Below are 23,523 nucleotides of genomic sequence, written 5' to 3' on the forward strand. Positions count from 1 at the left end.
TTCATTTTCCGTGCAGGTTTGCACTCTGCTCCCCTCGCCAGGGACTTCCCTGGTGGCTCAGATGGTAAAGATCTGCCTACAATGTGGGAGACCTGGGTTCAGTCCCTGGGTTGGGAAGATCTCCTGGAGAAGGAAATGGCAACCCACTCCAATATTCTTGCTGGGAAAATCCCATGGATGGAGGAGCCTGGTAGGCTACAGTCCATGGGGTCCCAAAGAGTCAGACACAACTGAGCGACTTCACTTTCACTTTCCCTTTCCCCTCACCTAGCTACAGGCACTAGCTAGATGCTCAGCTACAATGAAGGCAGTGAGCCTTCTTGCCCACCTCCCAAACCACCATTCTGCCAGGTCCCAGCACTTCCTTCCTGCTTAGTCTTTTCCAGTCTCTATTTCCTGTGCGCCAGTCAGAGCATTCATCTTTAGAACTGGGTTTCTTGCCCACCTCCAATTTGCCTTGCCACCTCTTGAGCCCCAATTTGCCTTGGCAGTCCTCTGGGCAGAGATTATACCAGTCACTCCCCAGTAGCTGACTATCTGTATTTCAGGCAGCTAGGCCCCTAGGGCTGGGGTCTGAAAGAGGCTGGACCAGGTTGGAGCTGGAATAGGGAATAGGGAATAGGAGCTGGAATAGCGAATAGCTGAAATAGGGAGTTCTACCATCAGATGCATCTGAAAATTTAAAAGTTCCTCTCCCATCCCAAAGGAGTCTGAGTTTGTTAATAGGTGCCCAAGCAATAGGGAGAGGAAGGCGCTGGGGCAGGTGTCTCTCCCTCCCTTCCTGGCAAATGCCTGGACTTGTGGGCCTGTGGAATGTGGAGGTGGGGTGGACGGAAGGAGAGGTAGAGAGCCTCTCTCCAAGGCCTCAGGTTCACAAAGGGCCTTAAATTAGACTTCAGATGTTATCTCCAGATGAGGCTATGCATAGAGCCATTGTCTATTGTGTTTGAGTGTTAATACGTTAAATGTAAATACTGAAAATATGCTGCTGCTGCTGCTGCTAAGTCGCTTCAGTCGTGTCTGACTCTCTGCGACCCTATAGAAGGCAGCCCACCAGGCTCCGCCGTCCCTGGGATTCTCCATGCAAGAACACTGGAGTGGGTTGCCATTTCCTGCCAAAGCATTAAAGTGAAAATTGAAAAGTGAAAGTGAAGTCACCCAGTCGCGTCCGACTCGTAGGGACCCCATGGACTGCAGCCTACCAGGCTCCTCCGTCCATGGGATTTTCCAGGCAAGAGTACTGGAGTGGGGTGCCATTGCCTTCTCCTGAAAATATGCTACAGCTTTTCAATCCAGATTGGCATCTCATTTTTTTAAATTCTAGGACCCTCAAAAACAGAAGAAGGCTTCTCCAGCGCCCCTGAGGGGGCCTTGCAGTCTTCTTTCCAAGAGAAAGAAAGCGGGGAGGGAGTGGGGAGCTGGAGGGATGCCGGCAGACGAAGGAGCAATAATAGGGCCGACAGGTGTGGGGACCAGAGCCTCGTCCTTTCAGCTGACGCTCCCGGGGGTCCAAATCCCAGCTTCTCCGAAAGTGTCCGCAGGGCCCACTTCTACTCCACTCAGCAGGAGTGAGCCAGAGTGAGGGCAGAGGACAGGCCTAGACTGGCAGAGGAGCGTCAGAGGCGGCACAACCCGCCAGCTCGCCCGCCCCAAGCTCCGGAACCAGCCGCCCAGGCCTCACGTTCCCTCGCCCGGGCTGGAATCTGTGTCAGCTCCAGAGCCCCGGCCGGCCATCCCTGCGGAGGCCACGCCAAGCGAGCAGACAGGCTCCGCGGAGGACCCCAGAAAGGCGGAGGGAGCGTGCTCCCTACCAAAGGAAAGACAGATGTGGGGCTGATGAAAGGGAAGCCGAGAGGCGCGGGGCAGGCGGGCGAGAGCGGGGGCGTGACGGGGAGAGGACAGCTCCGGGGAGGGAGGGAACCAGACCACCTGGAGGTCCGCCGCGACGTCGGGCTGGAGCAGGAGTGGGAGAGGAGCCGGGAGGGGGCGCGCAATTTAGCCCGAGGGTCCTGAGCTGAAACTCAACACCCGCCTTCGGAGGGATCGTCCCCCTTTCTCCTCCGCCCCTTCCCTTCCCCTCCCTTCTCCCCTCCCTCCTTTCTCTTAATCCCCGGGACTGAGCCCCGCGCCGGAGCCGAGAGGGCCCGAGGGGAGGAGAACGGAGCTGCACCCAGGGGGCGCCGGGAGCCTGGGCAGGGGCGGGGAGGGAAGGGGAGCCGCGAGCGACCCCCGGACCCTTTCCAGCCCTCTCAGTGGCCCCCCAACCCCACTTCCAGGCGAGTCCGCAGGACCCTGGCCGCTGCGCCTCTTAGCCTTCTCTCTGCTCCTTCTTTTGCTTTGCGGCCTTTCTCTCGGTTCCCAGAGACACCTGGGCTGCCACGAGCCCTGGGGCGCTCAAAGGGGCCCCGCCGAGGGTGCGTGTAAGCGGGGCGGCGGGGGCCAGCGTCCTGGGCCAGGGGGCCGAGGGTGGGAGCGGGAGTACTGGCGCCGAGGGTTGGAGGGGGGCGCGTGGGGAAGGCCGTCCCGCCCCCTCGAGCCCGGCCCGCGTGCGCGTAGCGAGGCGCGGTCCCGGCGCCCCCAGACCCCCAGGCGCGCTACGAGCAAGTGTGCGTGCTCGGGAGCCCGCTTTGGGGGCTTCGAGCGTTGGGGCAGAAAGCCTCCACTGGGGTGCTCCAGCTCAGCCGCCCTGCTCTCCGAGGCCTTTGGCTCCAGCCTGGCCTCCGCTGCCAAGTCGAGCGACTTTGAAGAGAGAAGAACTTCTCGATTTTCACTACCCCCGCCCCCTCCCTCGCAGCTGGGCTGTGGCAGAGCCCCCGACGCCCGGATCTCAGCCCCGGGAGCACCGCTCTCCGGCGCGGCTCCGGGTGGAGAAGGTTGGCCCCTAAACTCGCTCGTCCAGCCCGACCGCCCCGGCGGCTTCTCCCTGCCCTCGGGGCCGTCCTGAGCGGCCCGGAGAGGCGTCGAGCGCAGCCCCAGCTCCCACCTCCTCCCTCGTCCTGGCACTGGAAGGGAGCTTTGGGCCCATGCGGACCCGTGGTGCCCCCGCGGCCTAGGACAGGCAGCTCCGGGGGCCTGGCCCACCCTGCAGCCCCTGGGAGGCCGCGGGGACGGGGCAGAGCGCGCGCCCTTGGATGAGGTCCCGCAGCGACGCCCCGGCCCGCCCCGCTCCTCCTCCTGCCCGGCCAAGCTGCCTCCCATTTGGGGAGTTGTGTGGGTTTTCTTTCTCCTCCTCCAACCTCCGGGGAGGCCACGATTCAGGCGCCTCAGCCTGGGGCCGCCTCCATGGTGCGGGTCAGCCGCTGCTGAAGTCAGCGAAACCGAGCCTGGCCTGGAGCTGGCCACGAGGAAGGCCAAGGCCATGGCCATAGCCACGTCGGTGAGTCCAACCAGAGAAAGGAGGCTGACGGGCAGAGACCGCCACGGTCTGTCCTGCACTCCTGTCACTTTTATTTCTGCCTTCTCTTTGTCTCGCTCCTTCGTCCCTTGCTTCTTGAGGAGACTGTGTCCCCCTTCTGGCACGTTGGTTTCCCTTACCTCTCGCCTCTCATCCCTAACCCCTACTGGGCCTGGCCTCCCCTTCTCTCCTCCCCTTTCCATTCTCCTCTCTTTCTTTCTGGAGGCTGCCCCTGGAAGGAGGGGAGGGGGCAAGCTTGAGTCCTATTTCCTCTTCTATGGGCGGAACCGTTGGCCACTGGAGGTTGGCAGGGGGTTGTGATTGGGAGGGCAGTAAAAGGTTGGAAGGGAGCTGAAAGAATGGAGGTGGCTCCAGGAAAACCGGAGGGCAAAAGGCCCAAGGAAGCCCTACTCTAGAGGAGGGATGGAGGAAAGGAGGGGAAATAGAGTAAAAGATGGAGATCAGGCAGGGAGCAAGGGAAAATCGAGAGAGGAGGGGAGGTGATGTCAGCCAGCCTCTGGCCACTTTCCTGGGACTGGAGACAAAGGGAGGAGACAGCTGGCATGATGGGACAGTGGGAGGAGGCCTCCCAGGGAACGTGTGGCTCACTGCCACCCCTCTTTAAGGCAGCCACTCCCTCACAAGTCAGCTGGGCCCCTGAAGAGCGAGTAGAGCTGGGGTGGACACACCCATCATCAATCAGTCTATCAGAGACTCTAGCCCAATTCCCGCAATAGCACGGCCCGGAGGTTTGATCTCATTGGACAGAATTGAAATTGAACACAAGGAGGAGCTCTTCACAGCCCCGCCCCTGCTTTCTGAGTTGTACTCCTGTAGCCTGAATCCCAGCAACTATATCCCGTTTCTACCCTTCCTAGGCCCTAGGATGCCCAGGGAAATCGAGGCCGCCACCTGCTTTCTGGACCCCTCTGAATGGGCATTCTGGGAAGGAGGACTGTGACGCTGGGAAGAAAAGCATGGCTCCTCACCTCCCACACCCCTCGAGGATGAGTTAGATTTTCACTCCTTCTCAGACCAAATTTCTCTTAGCTTCTCAATCTATATGATGGTGAGAAGACCCTAGTTCAGAGCCAGAAGCGGGGAGGTGGGGGTACTCCGGCATAAAGATGCTCCCTCAGGAACCAGCTAATCATCTTTGTAGTCCCAGGAGGTAGATCTTTCTTTTTACTTGGAAGGGGAAAGTGTTGGTATTTATGCTTGTGAAACATACAGGACCCTGATAACAGCTAATCTTCTTCGAGTATTTACTGGCCCTAAACTTTGTCTTTGGTATGTCCCGGTTCTTTGATGCATTGTCTCATCCAGTACTCACAACAACTCTGAAGCTAGTACTGTTATTATCTGAAAGTGGATATTCAGCTATGGATATGGAATTCTACAAAGGAGGAACCTGAGGCTTGGCGAGGTTAAACAGACAGCCTAAAGTCACCCAACTCGAAAGCAGCAGAGCCGGGACTCAAACCTCAGGTCTGTCTGCCTTAGAAACAGTGCTCTTAACTGCCTGCCTAGATCCAAAACACCAATTTCTAATTTACAGTTAAAAAAGTGCCAAGCTAACCAGGAATTGTGTTATCTGGCTAGCATGTTTGCTTTCTGTGGCACAATTGCCTTTAGAAGCCAAAATATAATCAGAAAAGAGTTTGATGAATTTGGAATCAGGCAAGAAGTCAGTTTGTTGTTAATATCATCCAGCCATAAAGGGCTGGACAACGTCTCCACCTGAGGGAAATATCAGTCAAGAGGAACATGGACTCTCCCTGGCTGAGCAGGCCATCCTTCGCCCAGTGTCTGTTGGCCAGATGCAGACTACCCGATATCTTGGGCTTGAGAAGTTTCACCATGTTAGTCAATCCACATGGGTTACCTGCTCAGTACTAACTACTCAATGCCTAACTACCTGTTTTCTACCATCACTGTGTAAGCCACTAGCAAACATATAGGAAGTGGAATATATTTTGATAGTGCGAGTGGCTTAAGCCTGATTCTACCAAAGGACTTGGTGGAACCAGAGTCTAGTGATGAGTGACTGGCAAAGGGAACTTGGACATTGTGAAAACTTCCTATGAACTTAAATCATGTTTGAGCTATGGATCCTCTTTTTTTTTTTTTTTTTTTGACGTGTAGTTGATTTACAATGATGTGTTAGTTACCGCTCTACAGCAAAGTGATTCAGTTATACATATGCACACATTCCTTTTTAGTATTCTTTTCCACTATGGTTTATCATACAATATTGAATATAGTTCTCTGTGCTCTACCCTAGGACCTTGTTGTTTATCCATTCTATATACAAAAACTTACATCTGCTAACCCCAACCTCCTATTCCATCCCTCTCCCAACCCCTCCCCCTTGGCACCAGCAGTATATTATTTTCATCCATGATTCCATTTCTGCTGCACAGATAGTTTCACTTGTGGCATATTTTAGATTCCATGTATAAGTGATGTCGTATGATGTTTGTCTTTCTCTTTCTGACTTCACTTAGTGTGATAATCTCTAGTTGCATCCATGTTGCTGCAAATGGCATTTATTCATTCTCTTTATGGCTGAGTAATATTCCATTGTGTGTGTGTGCATGTGTGTAGTTTATGGCTGAGTAGTATTCTGTTTCATGGCTGAGTAGTATTCCATTGTAGTAGAATTCCATAGTATTCCATTCCATTCCAATACTGAGTAGTGTTCCATGTGGATATATATACCACATCTTCATCCGTGTATCTGTTAATGGACATTTAGGGTGTTTCCATGTCTTGACTATTATAAATAGTGCTGTGATGAAATTAGGGGTGCATGTATCTTTTTGAATTATAATTTTGTCAGATATATGTCGTAGGCCCTCTAGATTTTCCTACTGTTACTATACAAGAAGAAAAAAGTAGATACTTTCTTCTTGGCCATGCCCCACAGCTCGCAGGATCTTGGGTTCCCTAACCAGGAATTGAACTTAGGCCATGGCAGTGAAAGTCTGGCATCCTAACCACTAGGCTACCAGGGAACTCCCCAAAAGTAGATCCTTATGCTTGTGGTTGTGAAAAAGAGTGAGAGTGCAGCCTCTGGAATCACACAGCCTGGAGTTGAAATCACGCTTCACCAGCTATATGTCATTGGGCAACATACCAAGCTCTCTGTTCCAATTTCCTTTCCAAACAGGGATAATGATGGCTCCTCCCTTATCAAGCTGAGGATTAAATGAGATGAGATGATTAGTGCAAACACTTGTTCAGTGTCTAGATATATAATTTGCACTTGGTGTCTGTGATTTACCTGAGCTTATAGTGTCCAGGTGGCACTAGTGGTAAAGAACCTACCTGCTGATGCAGGGGACACAAGAGATGCAGTTTCCATCCCTGGGTCAGAAGATCCCCTGGAGGAGGGACTGGCAACCCACTCCAGTATTCTGGCCTGGAGAATCCCATGGACAGAGGAGCCTGGCGGGCTACAGTCCATAGGGTCACAAAGACTCAGACATTACTGAAGCGACTTAGCAGGCATAGCTCTCAAGGGCTTCCCAGATGGCACCAGTGCTAAAGAACCTGCCTGCCAATGCAGGAGACGTAAGAAACACAGGTTTGATCCCTGGTTCAGGAAGATCCCCTAGAAGAGGGCATGGCAACCCATTCCAGTATTCTTGCCTGGAAAAGCCCATGGAAAGAGGAGACTGGCAGGCTATGGTCCATAGGGTTGCAAAGAGTTGGACACAACTCAAGTGACTTAGCACACATGCACATAACTCTCAAAGGAAAAAGCTTAGATATCCCCACCAGGAGAACTGGAAACAGGCTGATAAATCTTTGCTCTTGGTTGGTCCACTAGCCCCCTCTACACACACACACACACACACACACACACACACACACACACGAGCGTAGATACTTTTCTCTTCTCCATGGTAACGTCAGCCTCTGCTGGTAGAACCTTACTTGCTAAGACTGAGAACAAAACAATTGCTTTGGTTTCTGTTTTCTTCCCTATTATGCCAAGGCTCTGTCGGGGCTGGACTTCTCCCAGTCTCTCTCAGAATGAGGTTATCTCTTCAGCTGCTTAATCTAACCTGCTTGTAGGGGATACTGACTGGGAAACAGGGAAGGTGAAGGAGATTCTATGGGAGACCTTTGCAAGATTTCCCTGTGTAATTCATTCAACATACGTTCATGGAGGACTAACTCCAGGTCAAGCCTATTGTAGGGGCTAGGAATATAACAGTCTCTTTTCTCACAGGGCTAACAAGGGAAGAAATCTAGTTTTAAAAGTAAGTAGACAAATAGTATGGGCTTTCCTTGTGGCCTAGCTGGTAAAGAATCCACCTGCAATGCAGGAGACCTGGGTTTGATCCCTGGATTGGGAAGATCCCCTGGAGAAGGGAAAGGCTACCCACTCCAGTATTCTGGCCTGAGAATTCCATGGACTTTATTGTTCATGGGGTCGCAAACAGTCAGACATGACTGAGCGACTTTCACTTCACTTCACTTCACCTCACTTCAGACAAACAGTATAAACTATTGTGAAGGAAGTAATAGGCGGAGACAGACACAGAAGGATGTGGGGAGAAGAGCGAGAAGGAGACATTATTTATTGGCCATGCCATGCAGGATCTCAGTTCTCTGACCAGGGGTTGAACCTGCGTTATCTGTATTGGGAGCACCGAGTCTTAACCGCTGAACCACCAGGGGAGTCCCAGGAGGAGGAGACACTTAAGAAGAACTGAAGGGGCTTCCCTGGTGGCTCAGTAGTAAAGAATCTGCCTGCCAATGCAGGAAACTTGAGTTCAATCCCTGGTCTAGGAAGATCCCACACACGTCAGAGCAACTATTGAGCCTGTGCGCTAGAGCCTGGGAACCTCAACTACTGAGACCATGTGCTGCAACTACTGAAGCCCATTCACATAGAGCCTGTGCTCTGCAATGAGAGGAGCCACGGCAGTGAGTCCCATGCACCACAACTAGAGAGTAGCCCCCGCTCTCCGCAACTAGAGAAAAAAGCCTGTGCATCGATGAAGACCCAGCACAGTAAAAAATAAATAAAATTAAAAAGAAGAACTGAAGGATGAAAAGGTCTAATCAACAGAAGAGTCAGGGAAGGGTAAAAGAAGGGCAAAGACCCAGAGGTGGGAAAGAGCTGGTCTAGATCAAAGAATAAATAGAGAGGAAGAATGCCGGGAATGGCACTGAAGACAGGCTGGGCCCATCAGGAAGAGTTGAGTCAGGAGATCAGATGTTCAGCTTGAGGAAACCAGGGAGCTCTGTATTTTGAGCAGGGGTAACATGACCTGATGATGTGTGTGAAGACCCCTCTTCCTGCTCCCACCTCACCCACCAGGCGCAGCTGGCCCGGGCGCTATACGACAACACAGCGGAGTCCCCGCAGGAGCTGTCCTTCCGCCGCGGGGACGTTCTGCGGGTACTGCAGAGGGAAGGCGCTGGTGGGCTGGATGGCTGGTGCCTCTGCTCCCTGCATGGCCAGCAGGGCATCGTGCCTGCCAACAGAGTGAAGCTCCTTCCGGCTGGCGCAGCACCCAAGCCTGGCCTCTCCCAGGTGCCCCCAACCCAGCCAGGCTCACCACATCCAGCCCCAGAGCACGGCATTGAGGACCAGGAGGTGAGCACTGGAGCCCCCCAACCCCGATCCTGGACAACCAGTTCCTCTCTGCTGGTGCAGGGGGGGACAGGAGGAGCCCCGAGACCCTGACTCTGCTGTACAAATCCTGTCTGCCAAGTCTTTCTGGGCTCTTTCTCCATTGGAACAGGGAAGGGGTTGGAAGGTGTCTAAGCTCCTCCCAGGCGCACATTATCTGATTCCCTGCTCCCCACTCCACCTGACCCACCTGCCTGTCGATCCCCCAGTTGTACGTGGTGCCACCTCCAGCTCGACCCTGTCCTACCTCAAGACCTCCAGCTGGACCCTGCCCACCCTCCCCTGACCCCATCTACAAGGTCCCCAGAGGTGGTGGGACCCAACTGGCTGGCCCTGGAGCTGCCTTGGAGGTGAGGGCTAGGGGTTCATGTGTCTGCTGGACAGGGGACAGCTGGCTCTCGGAGATGGGTTGGAGGAGTGGGGGCCCACTGCCGAGCCTGAGAGTGAGTAACTTCTTCCTCTGCAGGTCTACGACGTACCCCCCACTGCCCTCCGCGCTCCCTGCAGTGGCCCCTATGACTCCCCAGCCTCCTTTGCCCGCCCTCTGGCTCAGGTTGCCCCCCAGTCCCTTGGAGAGGATGAAGCTCCCTATGATGTGCCTCTGGCCCCGAAGTCACCATCAGACCTGGAGCCAGATCTGGAGTGGGAGGGGGGCCGGGAGCCAGGGCCCCCGCTCTACGCTGCCCCCTCCAACCTGAAACGAGCATCGGCGCTGCTCAATCTGTACGAAGCACCAGAGGAACTGCTGGCAGACGGGGAAGGCGGGGGCGCTGACGAGGGCATCTATGACGTCCCCCTGCTGGGGCCGGAGACACCCCCTTCTCCAGAGCCCCTGGGAGCTTCGGCCTCCAGTGACCCGGACACCCTGGCCCTCCTTCTGGCCAGAAGCCCCCCGCCCCCACACAGGCCCCGGCTGCCCTCAGCCGAGAGTCTGTCCCGCCGCCCTCTGCCTGCCTTGCCTGTGCTGGAGGCCCCCAGCCCTTCCCCGGCTCCTTCTCCTGCTCCGGGCCGGAAGGGCAGCATCCAGGACAGGCCCCTGCCCCCACCCCCTCCGCGCCTGCCTGGCTACGGGGGCCCCAAGGTGGAGGGGGATCCGGAGGGCAGGGAGGTGGAGGACCACCCTGCAGAACACCACAATGAGTACGAGGGCATCCCGGTGGCCGAAGAGTACGACTATGTCCACCTGAAGGTGAGCTTGCCTCAGTCAGCCCCCCAGAATGCCTGCAGGAGAACGGGGCTCAAGACCCGAGCTCCCAGAGGCAGACCCTGGCTTCCTCCATTCCCTCCTTCCCCTCTGCTGACCCTGCAGCCTGGGCCACATTTGTGTCAGTACTGCAACGCAACCTGGGGTCCCCAAGCTCTCTGACCTGCCACTAGGGCTCTCCCAGACCCAGAGTCGGGAGGCTGCAGATCTGATGGGAGGAGAGACCTTCAGGAGGAAGTGGGAGTGGGGAGGAGCGGGAAGACCACAGGGCCTACCTTGCCCTGCTCCCCTTCCCCTGCACTGAGGCCCTTATCCCCCGCTGCAGGGCATGGATAAGGCTCAGGAAGCCAGGCCTCCAGATAAGGCCTCCCCAGGGGATCCCGAACAGCTGGAGAGGGGGCCGCCAGAGCAGCAGGTAACCCGGTGCGGTTGGTGCTAGAGAAGGGGGCAGGGGAGAAGGAGCAGGGACTTGGAAGAAGGGGTATTCTTAACTGAAGCATCAAGGGAAGTCTATTTGGGGGGGTAAGAGTTCAATGAAACAGGACAGTTGGGGTAGAGAGGAATTAGAATCCAGAAAGGAGCTGGAACTTAGAAAAGGATATCAGGAATTCAGAAAGAGAGGAAAGAATGTGTTGGAGAGGAGTCAGGAAACCAAGCAGTCAGGGGAACAGAGTTGCTGGGCCAGGTGACTTCTGAGGCTCCTTCCAACTGTGAATTCCTGGGTTCCTAAGAGACCTGGCTCTTAATTCCAGCTCCACCACTAAGAAGCCAGGGCCTCTGAAGCCGCCAGTTAATCTCTCTGGGTCTCAGGGAAATGAGACTGTCTCCTCGACTCATGGTCTAGAATGGTCCTAATCACCATAGCTGCTGCTGCTGCTGCTAAGTCGCATCAGTCGTGTCCGACTCTGTGCGACCCCATAGACGGCAGCCCACCAGGCTCCCCCGTCCCTGGGATTCTCCAGGCAAGAACACTGGAGTGGGTTGCCATTTCCTTCTCCAATGCATGAAAGTGAAAAGTGAAAGTGAAGTCGCTCAGTCGTGTCCGACTCTTAGCAACCCGATGGACTGCAGCCCACCAGGCTCCTCCATCCATGGGATTTTCCAGGCAAGAGTACTGGAGTGGGGTGCCATTGCCTTCTCCGAATCACCATAGCTACCATCTGTCAAGTTTGTACCAAGCACCAGACCCTGTGCTCAGTACATTGCACCTGTCAGCACTGATCATAGGCATACTTAGATTACAGCTTGCAATGCTGTGCTCTCAGCTCTTTCTATGTACCCTATCAACGAATCTTCACTGCAGCCTTAGAAGGCAGAAAAAACAAGAACTGCACTATCCAGTGTGGTAGCCACAGCCACATGCAGCTACTGATCCCCAAGTGTGACCAATCTAAACTGAAATGCACTATAAATATAAAATGCACACCAGATTTTGCAGACTTAGTATGAAAAACAATTTCAATAATTTTTATACTGATTACAGTGTTGAAACTACACCATTTTTAATTGTATGGAATTAGAAAATATGTACATTTTTAATGTATGGAATTAGAAAATATGTACCAATTTCTTTGTAAGTTTTCTAACGTGGCTACTTGGAAATTTGAAATAGCATGTGTGGTTGGCATTATGTTTACATGGGACAGTGTAGTGCTAGGCTCCCCATAGATAAAGGAGATAAAGGAATGATGAAGTTCAGAGACTTGTTTTTGAGGTTGTTTGAATCCAGATTTATCAGACATCAATTCTGGGCATCTTCCTGTCACTCACTAAGAGAATCTAAATTGTCTGATAGGCAAAGGCACAATCTAAGGGGGTCGAGCTCAGGGAGAAAGGAAGGCATGAGGAACAAAGGGAGGGAAGGAGAAAGGAGATAAGAACGGAAGTGGCACTGGCCAAGCAGTCCCGCTGAACACTCTTCTCACCCTCAGGAGGCCCTGTCCCCCGGGGAGCCACTGGTTCTGCCCACTGGAGATCTACAGCTCCTGCACTTCTACGCCGGGCAGTGCCAGGGCCACTACTCAACACTGCAGGCGGCTGTGGCGGCCCTGATGTCCAGCACCCAGGCAAACCAGCCCCCGCGCCTCTTTGTGCCCCACGGCAAGCGGGTGCTGGTGGCTGCTCATCGCCTGGTGTTCATTGGGGATACCCTGGGCCGCCTGGCAGCCTCTGCCCCGCTGCGAGCACAGGTCGGGGCTGCGGGCACAGTGCTGGGCCAGGCATTGCGGGCCACCGTGCTGGCCATAAAGGGGGCCGCCCTGGGCTACCCATCCAGCCCTGCAGCCCAAGAGATGGCGCAGTGCGTGGCGGACCTGGCAGGGCGGGCCCTGCAGTTCACCACTCTGCTCACCAGCCTGGCGCCCTGAGCCCCTCGTCTCCTCTCTGCCTTCACCTGCCTCCCAGAGCCGCCCCAGTCCTCAGGTGGCTGGAGGGCTCTGTTTTCGGGACTAGGAGACACTGAGGCATCCTTCCCCCTTACTGCCCTTTCCAGGCATCTCAGCCTCTCACTGAGGCCCCTCCGCCCCTACCCCACAGCTTTTTGTACGAGCCATTTTGTATAAATTATTTATATTTAATATTATTCCCTGCTTTGTCAGGGGCAGGACCTTCCTCCTCCCTCAGCCTGGGGTGGAGGTTCTTAGACTCTGCAAGGCCAACCCCCTCTGGAATCGTAACCCCACAGAGAGCCAAGTAGCTGAAACCTAGAGCCACCAGGAGCCCCTTTTTTGTCCTGTATCTTGGCTCTGGAACATCAGCGCTTCCCTGTTAGCTGAGAGCGAGGGCAAAACATTGGCAGCCCAGAGTGGGAAGGTCTGGGCGAGGCCAGAGGACTCCTCCACACAGAAGCAGGAGAGCTGGGCCTCTGACATGGTGCACCTCAATAAACCCGGGCTTTCTGGTTCCCCGACTCTGCTTCCTGGGAGCCTGGGGGGCAGGCCTTGGCCAAACTGTTGGGACACACACTGTGGGCAGTCTGCCTTTAGGGTTTGTGGGGAAATTCCGCTGTTCCTCCAACTATTCATCTAGCAGGTTCTCAGCTCCCATGATGTGCCAGGCACAGTTCTGAAGGTCCATTGTGGGGGTGGGCTGGATATAAACAAGTCAGCTGAAACAAGTAAATTAAAAAAAAAAAGGAACCTGCCACAGAGTTGATAGTTGCTGGTAATGGAAATGAACAGGGTGATATGTGACTAAGTAGATGGGGAGAGGCCATTGGAGACTTTAGACAGGATTGCTGGGGAGGTGGTATCTGTGCTGAGACCCCGAGGATGAGAGAACCAAGAATAGTCTGCAACGTAGCATTCTGGGAAGGCAGGCCCTGATTCCTGACCAAGGCCTCTCCTCCAAGACCGATGTCAGATGATGTCATTAGAGAGTTGTACACATGGGGAGGGAGGCCACGAGAGAGCCTTGATGGTGCCCTGCTGAAGAGGTCACCCCAGCTGTGACCCACTGGAGAGAACTGGCCTGGGTGCCCTCTCCCTTAGGTTAACGCAAGAGGGTCTAGTTCCTTAAACTCCCCTTCCCGACTCCCTGCTGACTGTCCTTCCGGACACACCACCTTCTGGAGGAGCTGAGGGGCCAATAAATTCAATGTATTGGAAGTCCATAGTGCACAGGGCCTTGGTGAAATTGATGGGCCACGGCCTAGACAGGGGATCACTTCAGTCGTTCACAAGGGGAGAAGTCCAAGCCACAGATTCATTGCTTAAGCTCTGCTTTCCCAAGATTCTACCCTGGCACAGTGACTGGACTGAAGGTACCCCAAAATTCAATCACAATCAGTCCCTTGGCCCCTCTCCCCATGCATTTGCCTCCTCCATTTGAGGTTCTTTGTTCTCATTCACTCTCAAACGAAACTCATTTCCAGAGGCTGGGGCCACCAAAATCCACCCCTAGGTGCTGGCATTGAAGACATAACAGAGGCCATCCTCCACCACTTTCCAGAAAGAATTTCAAGAGATCAGACTGGAATTAGAGTCAGAGGTCTCAATGCAAGTTTCCGTGTACCTGTGTCTGCAGGTAAATCCCATAAGATCCTTAGAGTCCTAGTTTCCTCTCTAATATGAGAAGGAACATAATGATCTCACAGGGCTCTTGTGAGGCCCTAGCAAGATAATGCATGTGAACAGCCCAGCAAGGCAGAAAGTTACATGGACTACAATTCCAGGACAGACACGAGGACACTAACAAATAAATCCCCAAGGAATGCTGCCTGTAACAGCACCAAAGTAAATCCTGAAGAGATGCTGAAATGGGTTGGGGTGGGCGGGAGGCTGTTTATTGCATTAGAAGTCTTTCCCATATCTGGAAAATTTCTGAACAGAGGGGACAAATTAGAAGTGTGGTTCAGTGGAGACTAGATGGAATGGATTTCCTGGTTGAGATTGACAGGACATCCTTTTCAACACTTACCTGGAATTAGAGAATAAAGAACCTATTAGAAATCAAATCTCAAAAAAAAAGGGGGGGAAATCAAATCTCTTTGAGGAGTGCATTTCTAACTTCAATGTAAGTATACCTGGGGATCTGGTTTAAAATGCAAATTATCTGAAACCAGCCTTCGATTCTACATTTCCAGCAAGTTCCCAGGTGATGTGGATGTTCCTGGTTTGTAAATCATACTTTGAGTAGCAATTCAAGGAGCTAGGGGAGATTTCTCTGAGGCAAATATGCTTGAACTGACAGATGAAGGAGAACTTGACTAAAGTAGAGGAGACTTCTAGGCATAAAGACCAGTTTATTCAAGGGCCCTGTAGCACTGGAAAAACTGAAAGAATGTCAGTGTGACTAGTGTGCAGAATTTGGAGAGAGAGAGCTGCAGAGATTATGGGATCACTATGAGGTCTAGAATATTGCATTTACCTTGACGGTGAGAATACGTTGATGGTTGTTAAATAGGAAAGGAACACAAACATCTGCATTTTTAAAAGATCAGTCCATCTGCATTATGAACAGATGGGGGAAAGGATTGGAAACAAAGCAGATATAGAGCACCGGTTAAGAACTGGGAGGCTAAAGCAGTCTGCGCAACAGGTAGCTTGACTAGTGGTGCCAGAGATAGATGGAAAGAAGCAGAATATCTGAGAACTACACAGGAAATCAAAGGGATAGGATTTTGTAGAGGATTTGACATGGGGTGGAGAGCGGGAGTAAGGAAGAGGGCACTCTAAGGGCTGTCACCTGAGCAACTGGCCACAATTGGATGGTGAAAGTGCCATTCAGTGAGGAAAGAAGAGCTAGAAGACAACCAAGTTGGGGGGACAGGGGAGATATGACCATGAGTTTGGTCTTGGACGTATTGACTTTGAGATCCTTGTGAGTCTTCCAGGGTAAGAAACCAAAGAGGTGGCTTCAAGGGTCAGAAGAGAGGTGGGAACTGGAGATGTAAATCTGGAAATCAGGTTTATATTGGCTCATATTATTTATACTGAGTTTGATGGAAGCTGCGGGCATAGGTGAGATTCTGAGGCGAGAGAACAGTGTGAGATGAGAGGAGGACCTAGAATCAAGTCTCTGAAGATCACAGGTGCTGACTGATGATGAGGAGAATGAGTCTGTGGTAGAAAAAAGAGTAGCAAGAGAAAGAAAATCAGGAGAGTGTGAGACCTGGCAGCCAGGGAAGAAAGAGTTTAGAGGAAGGGGTAGCCAACAATGCCAAATGCTGTTGAGAAATGATGGAAACCCAGCCAGGATGTGGGTTGTGAAATCAGAGAAGTGGTCTTGTAGAGGACTAAAGCCAAGGCTGAGACAGTACCCAATGCAGTCCACCATATGCATGCCCTGTAGCATCCTTTCCAGTATACCTGTCTATCTCCTCCATAAGCCACTCTGAGGTCGGTCTTGTCCATCCTGTTATCCCCAAAGCCTAGCACAAGGCCAGAATATAGAAGACACTTAATAAATTGTACTGATCAGTGATGGATGGATGGATGGATGGATGGATGGATGAGGAGGAAGAATTGGAAGCAAAAGAGGAATCGCTGGCACCTGCCTGGGATGTACTATCCTTTAGTTATTCCCTTTATACCGCAATGGCCCGCAGACCCAGGGAACAGAGACAGAGCCCCATCGTCTCCCTCCCCTGAGTCCCGGCCCCCCTTCCTCTCTCTGACGAAGAGTCTGGACCGAAGGCTCTGCTGACGTTGGAAGGGGAGGAGAGTCTGGAGGAAGGGGAGGGGAAAGCGGCGCAGAGATCGCAGAGACGGAGGAGGCGCCCGCGGCTGCAGAGCTGCAGAGCGGGGTCTCTCGGCTTCTGTGTCCGGGCAACGGGCGCGCCACTGGGCCAGAGGACAGCGCATCCTTTCCGTGCGGGCCGCCTGGGCCCCTGCGGTCGGCAAACTGGCTCCCCGGGTAGCCACCGGGACCCCCGAGCCCAATGGCGGGGGCGGCAGCAAGATCGACAGCACTGTAGAGATCACCCCCAGCCCCAACGGAGTAAGTGCCCGCGCCCTGGGGGCTACGCCATCATCTCCCCGCACCCCGCGACGAGCGCCTGGCATTTTCCTCCCGCGCAGCCCCCGCGGCAGACCGCCTTCCTCCCTCTGGCGCCCGCCCTCTTCCCTTACCCTGCGGTTTTCTCCGCTTCACCCTTCTCCTGCCACCCCTCCACCCCCGCAATCCCACCCCCAGCAGGTCGGGACCCTTGGCGATGCGGTGCCCACGCAGCAGCTGCAGGGTGAGCGGGAGCGCGAACGCGAGCGGGAGGGGGAGGGCCACGCGGGCGGCGACGGGATGGGCAGCAGCCTGTCGCTGGCCGTGCCCCCCGGCCCCCTCAGCTTCGAGGCGCTGCTCGCCCAGGTGGGGGCGCTGGGCGGCGGCCAGCAGCTGCAGCTCGGCCTCTGCTGCCTGCCCGTGCTCTTCGTGGCGCTGGGCCTGGCCTCCGACCCCATCTTCACGCTGGCACCCCCGCTGCATTGCCACTACGGGGCCTTCCCCCCCAACGCCTCCGGCTGGGAGCAGCCCCCCAACGCCAGCGGCGTCAGCGTGGCCAGCGCGGCCCTAGCCGCCAGCGCCGCCAGCCGCCTCGCCACTAGTACGGACCCCTCGTGCAGCGGCTTCGCTCCGCCGGACTTCAACCACTGTCTCAAGGACTGGGACTATAACGGCCTTCCGGTGCTCACCACCAACGCCATCGGCCAGGTGAGGCGGCCCGTGGGCCGCGGGCCTGGGGGCGGGCCGAGAGCCACCAGCGAGGGGTCTCACACCCGCTCCTCCCTCTCACATCCCCAGTGGGATCTGGTGTGTGACCTGGGCTGGCAGGTGATCCTGGAGCAGATCCTCTTCATCTTGGGCTTCGCCTCCGGCTACCTGTTCCTGGGCTACCCAGCAGACAGGTGAGGGCTCAGCAAGTAGAGAGGAGGGCTTGCTAGGGAGGCTGGCCCAGGCAGCTAGCCTTCGCAAGAGGCTGAAGAGGCTTTGCTCAACTCTGCAGTGTCCTCTGGATTTCTTCTATTCATTGACAGGCGGCCCCACCACTGTCTCAACTTCACTCCCCACCAAGAAATACTCTTACCATACCTCTTCCACAGAGAATAACTCTCCCCCCACTGCCAGTCCCACACCCATGAATCAGTGGCCCCATCCCTACTCACCAAAACCCCTCGGTCCACAGAAGTCCTAACTCCTCTATTGTCCTATTACCACCAAGCTCCTCACTTGCCATCTTCATAGATTAATCCCTGTTAACAGTACTGTCTCCCTGGACTGTTAGCTCTGTCTCAGTGGCCTCATTCCTAAAATCATTATGTTAATTTTCTAAATATCAACAGCCCCATTCTCACTGGCCAGTAGTTCAACTCTTCAAACAAATGACTAACCTCTTGGGGGGGTCCATAGTTTAACCCCCATGGATCAGTGACAACAATAGCACCCCTCACCCCAGGCTAATAGTCCCATCCTCATGGATCATTAGTGCTCTCAGATCCTTTCAGATCAAAAGCCTCATTTCCAGGAATCAGTGGCTTCATCTCAAAGATCTACAAACCCATCCCCATCAACCAGCAGCTCTTCCCAGGGGTCAAAACTCCATCTCTGATCCTCGACACCATCACCACTGACCAGGTGCTCCATCCTTGGGGATTATTAGACATCTCCATTGGTCTACAGTCCCATCCAAATGGCTTTATAGTTCAACTCCCATGGCTCAAAGGCAACCCACCATTCAATAATCCAGTTCCCTAAAAACAATACCTATCCTCACTGCCCAATAGTCATACACCCCTGTGGGCAAATGATCCTAAACCCATAGGTCAATAGCCCATCCTCATGCCTCAGTGACCTCATACCCCAAGACCAGTAGCATCATTCCTCTGTAATAATAGCCTCATACCCAAAGACCTAAATTCAGCCTCCTAAATTCAGTAGCCTTAGCCAATAAGCTCAACCCCATGGAAAATGGTCTCACCCTACTGGGTCAGTAGTTTCACTCTCAGGCATCAGTGTCCCCTTCCCAATGACCAGTGACCCCAGTCTACATCCATATTACACCAGTGCTCTTATCTCTAAAAATCAGTAGCCTCGCTTCCAAGGATCAGTAACCCTGTCCCCACTGACTCACAGTCTGTGACCATCACCACTGACCAATAGTCTCTCATATTCTCTGCTTTGTGACCCCATGCTTACCGATTATCCATATGGATTAATAGATTCACCCCTACTGGCCAATAGTCCCATCCATCTTGACTGAAATTCCTACCCCAGGAATTAATAGCTACATCCCCAAAGATCAACTGTCCAATCTTCAGAGGTTAGTGATCAGCCCCACTGATTAATAGTCCTGTCTCATGGATTAAGAGCTCCACTCTCATGGATCAATGGCTCCATCTTCTGGTCAGTGACCCTATCCCACTGACCACCCCTATGGGTTAGTAGACCCATGCCCCAATCCCATGGAAAAATGGCTTCATCCCCCCAAATCAACTACTCGGTTCCCAAAGGTCAAGAGCTCCATTTTCACTGACCAATACTATCCCCATGGACAAGTGGCCAATGGCCCACCTCCTTAGATCAGTAGTTCCAACCCTGTATGTCAACAAGCCCATCTCCTCTGATCAGTCTGAGCAAGACAAGCTCCATCCCCACTGACCAATCTCTCTATTGCCAAGGTCTCAGGGATCCAATTCCCCTAAGCAATATCGCATCCCCACTGATGGCTGGTCTCACTTCCATGAAGAAATGCCTTCATCTCTGACCTATAGCCCTGAGAGTCAGTGGTCACAGCCCCCACAGAACAACAGCCACGCCCCAGTGCCCTGTAGCCAGGGTCCCCATCCTTCCCCGTCTCCTGTAGCCTTAGTGCAATCCTCGTTCCCCGGGCCTCATCCTCGTATCTCCATCTCTGAAGTGGGCAGCTGGACCCCACCCAGCCACTCCTCCCTCAGGAAGTCTGGGTGACCAGAGGCTCTCCCTGCTCTCCAGGTTTGGCCGACGCGGGATTGTGCTGCTGACTCTGGGGCTGGTGGGCCCCTGTGGGGTGGGAGGTGCTGCTGCAGGCTCCTCCACGGGCGTCATGGCCCTCCGATTCCTCCTGGGCTTCCTGCTTGCTGGCGTTGACCTTGGTGTCTACCTGATGCGTGAGTGGCACCCTTCCAGAGCTTCTTCCCTAGGGGCTCATGCCTGCCTGTCTGGATCCCCAGGTCATTGCCACTGCTCCCTAGGGCCCCTCGGTCCCTTTTTCAGCTGTCTGGAATCTCGGCTGTCTCTCTGGCCAGGCCTTTAAAGGATCCAGCGGTCTTGCTTCTCACACGCCCCTCTCCTTCCATGATCTTTAAAGCTTTCCCTGCCCTGGACTTACTGTTGTCAGGGAATGAGCCTTATTTTAAAAATGAAATAGTAGCTGTATGACCTTGAACAAGGGTTCATGTGAAGGTCAAATAAGAGGTCTGATGTGAAAGGGCCCATAAACTGGGGATGCTGAGCCCCCGCAGGAACTCTGAGCCTCAAGCCCTCCCAAGTGTGAGCAGGAGAGAGGAGAGGACCAAACAGCCTCTCCACTCTGCCTTAGAGCATAGTCTGTGGGAGGGAGTGGCTGCAGCCTCCACTCAGGGTCTGACCTTGCTTTCTGTCCTCCTCCCTCCCCTCCCCTCTTCTCTTCCACGCCTCCTTCCTCCCCGGCCTCTCCTCCCTGTCCCTGCTGTATCTCCAGGGCTGGAGCTGTGTGACCCAACCCAGAGGCTTCGGGTGGCCCTGGCGGGGGAGTTGGTGGGGGTAGGGGGGCACTTCCTGTTCCTGGGCCTGGCCCTTGTCTCTAAGGACTGGCGATTTCTTCAGCGAATGATCACCGCTCCCTGCATCCTCTTCCTGTTTTATGGGTCAGTATCGCCCTCCACCTGTTGTCTGGCCATTCCCATCTCTACCTCCTACCTGTAGCTCTAGCCTGCAGACCCCTCCTCTTCTCCACTGCCCCTCGTCCAGGCCTGCTCCAGCCCCAGCCCCTCAAGAGGTGGGAGTTTTCCATCCTGGGTCAGTAGATGGAAAGCCTCACAGTGCACCCCTTCCCCCCTCCCCCAGCTGGCCGGGTCTGTTTCTGGAGTCCGCGCGGTGGCTGATAGTGAAGCGACAGATTGAGGAGGCCCAGTCTGTGCTGAGAATCCTGGCTGAGCGGAACCGGCCCCATGGGCAGATGCTGGGAGAGGAGGCCCAGGAGGCCCTGCAGGGTAAGAGGCAGGGGCCCCACCCATGTAGGAGGACCCTGGGTGCTCAGCTGTTCCTTCTAACAGCGCCTCTCTCTCTCCCAAGACCTGGAGAACACCTGCCCTGTCCCTGCAACATCCTCCTTTTCCTTCGCTTCCCTCCTCAACTACCGCAACATCTGGAAAAATCTGCTTATCCTGGGCTTCACCAAGTGAGCCTGGGTGTCGGGGCCAAGGGCCAGGCTGGTAGCTAGGATGGGGGCTGGCTGGGTGGGGAAGGCCTGAGGACCCCTGCAGAGGGCAGCCAGGGTGGTGAAAGGCTGCAGGTGACAATGCAGACACCACAGACGCTGTCCTCTACCTCTCGCCCTGTCTCACAGCTTTATTGCCCACGCCATTCGCCACTGCTACCAGCCTGTGGGAGGAGGAGGGAGCCCATCGGACTTCTACCTGTGCTCCCTGCTGGCCAGCGGCACAGCAGCCCTGGCCTGCGTCTTCCTGGGGGTCACTGTGGACCGATTCGGCCGCCGGGGCATCCTGCTTCTCTCGATGACGCTCACTGGCATTGCATCCCTGGCCCTGCTGGGCCTGTGGGATTGTAAGCACCCTCCCTTCCCCACAGTGTGGGCTCAGCCAAGGAACCCCAGCAGAGGTGCCCCACATGGACTCAGCCACTGCTTCTGGCTCAGGCTTCCCAGGACCAGACCAGATCCTGTCCAGATCTTTTACAACCTTCCCCTGGCCGCACACTCCAGTCTGTTCTCCCAACTGATCATGAATGCCCAGGCACACCTGGCTAGGGATCAGAAGGGGTGATGGCAGAGACAAGGCCAAGCTTGATCTGCCACCTCCACTCACACGCCCCGTCTTGTCCCTCCAGATCTGAACGAGGCCGCCATCACCACCTTCTCTGTCCTTGGGCTCTTCTCCTCCCAAGCTGCCGGCATCCTTAGCACCCTCCTTGCTGCCGAAATCATCCCTACCACGGTCCGGTGAGAGCAGGCGTGCTGCCAGGGCGTCCTCCCGGCCTCTGTCTGAGGACAGGGCCTGAGGGATGCAGGAGGAGCGGCCGCTGGGGAAGGGTGGGGATGAGGCCCACAGCCGCAGGCTCAGTGCCTTGTCGTCTCTCCCAGGGGCCGAGGCCTGGGCCTCATCATGGCGCTGGGGGCGCTCGGCGGGCTGAGTGGCCCAGCCCAGCGCCTCCACATGGGCCATGGGGCCTTCCTGCAGCACGTGGTCCTGGCGGCCTGTGCCCTCCTCTGCATCCTCAGCATCATGCTTCTGCCGGAGACCAAGCGCAAGCTCCTGCCGGAGGTGCTCCGGGATGGGGAGCTGTGCCGCCGGCCTTCCCTGCTGCGGCAGCCCCCCCCCAACCGCTGTGACCACGTCCCGCTGCTTGCCACCCCCAACCCCGCCCTCTGAGCGACCTCTGAGCACCCTGGCAGGAGGCTGGCCCATACCGAAAAGTGGCACAAGGCCCTGGCAAGGAGAGCGGGAGGACTGAGTGAGCTCGGCAGGGCTGCCCGCGAGGCCCAGAGGCACCTCGGGCCAGACATGAAGGAGCGCTCAGAGGGCTGCCCTCACCCCATCTCCTCCCCACTGCTGCTTGGTGTTCACTTCCTTGGCTAGAGTCAGGGGGCAGGGAGAGAGCTCCACACTACCGCCAGGTCTGGGCTCCATCCTGTGCCCAACCACATCCTCCCAGACCTCATTCTTTCTTGCTCTATCATTCTGTTTCAATAAAGACATTTTGAATAAATGAGCCTACCATAGCCTGGACTTCCCTCCCTTCTGTTGTCCTCCTGACTGTCTCTTGGGGAAAGGTGGAATCCAAACCATTAACCATCTCCTTCTCCTTCCCTGTGCCCTGCTCCCACCTCCATGTTAACTTACAGACAATTAACCACCCCTTACTGATGGCTTGCTCTGCTGCTAGGACTGGGCTAGGCACTTCACAAACTTCATGTAATCATTTAATCCTCGCAACCTTGCAAGGTAGGTGTCTGCATCTATTAAAGTTTTTGTTGTTGTTGTTGTTGTTGCAGGCAGTAATAACTGACTGACTCCAATGAACTTAGAGCAACAAAGGGAACTTATTAGAGGGATTTGGTGGGGGCAGGCTGTGGTTCTACCCTATGGGGAAGCTCATGGGGTAGAAGGAAAAGCGGAACTAGTTATAAAAGGCCAAGAACCAGAAAGGGCAAGAGAGTCAATGACTGGCTAGCTTGCCTATCACAACCACCCCCACGCCCATTACTGACAACTGCAGAGGGGGAAGCAGTACCTGCCTGAGTGCTGCTAGCAGAAGACTGGATGTTGTACAGGTGAAAAAATGGATGCCCACCACAGTATTCCTTTTCTTTTACAGATGACAAAACTGACACCCAGAGACTCAGTAACTTGCCCAACATTACAAAGTTAAGGAGTGATAGCTGGGGTATAACTGGATCCTGGAGCTGGTGCTCTCTAATGACGCACACTGTGGCCACCTTCCCAATCCTTCCAATCTTTGTACACCACCCTGGGAATCGAGGAGTGAGTCTCCAGCCCCCGCCCCTGCCCCGGGAGGGGGCAGTAGGAGAATGGGTCTTCACCTCAGTGCTAGGGCCTGCCTCTAACTAACCCTGGCCTGGCTTTG

The 23,523-nt window shown here is 54.7% G+C and overlaps 2 protein-coding genes across 2 annotated transcripts; both read left to right on the forward strand.

The window, feature by feature from the left end:
- Positions 1-1,896: 1,896 nt before the first annotated feature.
- Positions 1,897-13,153, forward strand: EFS (embryonal Fyn-associated substrate). The gene is made up of 6 exons (XM_020909904.2): positions 1,897-3,376; positions 8,733-9,011; positions 9,257-9,397; positions 9,514-10,236; positions 10,577-10,666; positions 12,183-13,153. Exons 1-6 carry the CDS (start codon positions 3,359-3,361, stop codon positions 12,615-12,617), a joined length of 1,686 nt encoding a protein of 561 aa, XP_020765563.2. The 5' UTR covers positions 1,897-3,358; the 3' UTR covers positions 12,618-13,153.
- A 3,242-nt stretch (positions 13,154-16,395) lies between these two features.
- SLC22A17 (solute carrier family 22 member 17) lies at positions 16,396-22,657 on the forward strand. Its single transcript, XM_020909883.2, has 10 exons — positions 16,396-16,689; positions 16,888-17,394; positions 17,485-17,588; positions 19,672-19,826; positions 20,399-20,564; positions 20,764-20,909; positions 20,992-21,097; positions 21,266-21,483; positions 21,766-21,877; positions 22,019-22,657. Exons 2-10 carry the CDS (start codon positions 16,987-16,989, stop codon positions 22,305-22,307), a joined length of 1,704 nt encoding a protein of 567 aa, XP_020765542.2. The 5' UTR covers positions 16,396-16,689; positions 16,888-16,986; the 3' UTR covers positions 22,308-22,657.
- Positions 22,658-23,523: the final 866 nt, after the last annotated feature.

The sequence above is a fragment of the Odocoileus virginianus genome, chromosome 6 (genome assembly GCF_023699985.2).
Source record: "Odocoileus virginianus isolate 20LAN1187 ecotype Illinois chromosome 6, Ovbor_1.2, whole genome shotgun sequence".
Taxonomy (NCBI): Eukaryota; Metazoa; Chordata; class Mammalia; order Artiodactyla; family Cervidae; genus Odocoileus; species Odocoileus virginianus.

Excerpts from the sequence above, each read along its gene's own strand:
- EFS (XM_020909904.2), top strand. Across the intron at positions 10,237-10,576 it reads ACGACTATGTCCACCTGAAG|GGCATGGATAAGGCTCAGGA; the intron begins GTGAGCTTGCCT and ends CCCCCGCTGCAG. Across the intron at positions 10,667-12,182 it reads GGGGGCCGCCAGAGCAGCAG|GAGGCCCTGTCCCCCGGGGA; the intron begins GTAACCCGGTGC and ends TCTCACCCTCAG.
- SLC22A17 (XM_020909883.2), top strand. The coding sequence starts at position 16,987 with ATGGGCAGCAGCCTGTCGCTGGCCGTGCCCCCCGGCCCCCTCAGCTTC. Across the intron at positions 17,395-17,484 it reads CCACCAACGCCATCGGCCAG|TGGGATCTGGTGTGTGACCT; the intron begins GTGAGGCGGCCC and ends TCACATCCCCAG. Across the intron at positions 20,565-20,763 it reads ATCCTCTTCCTGTTTTATGG|CTGGCCGGGTCTGTTTCTGG; the intron begins GTCAGTATCGCC and ends CCCCTCCCCCAG.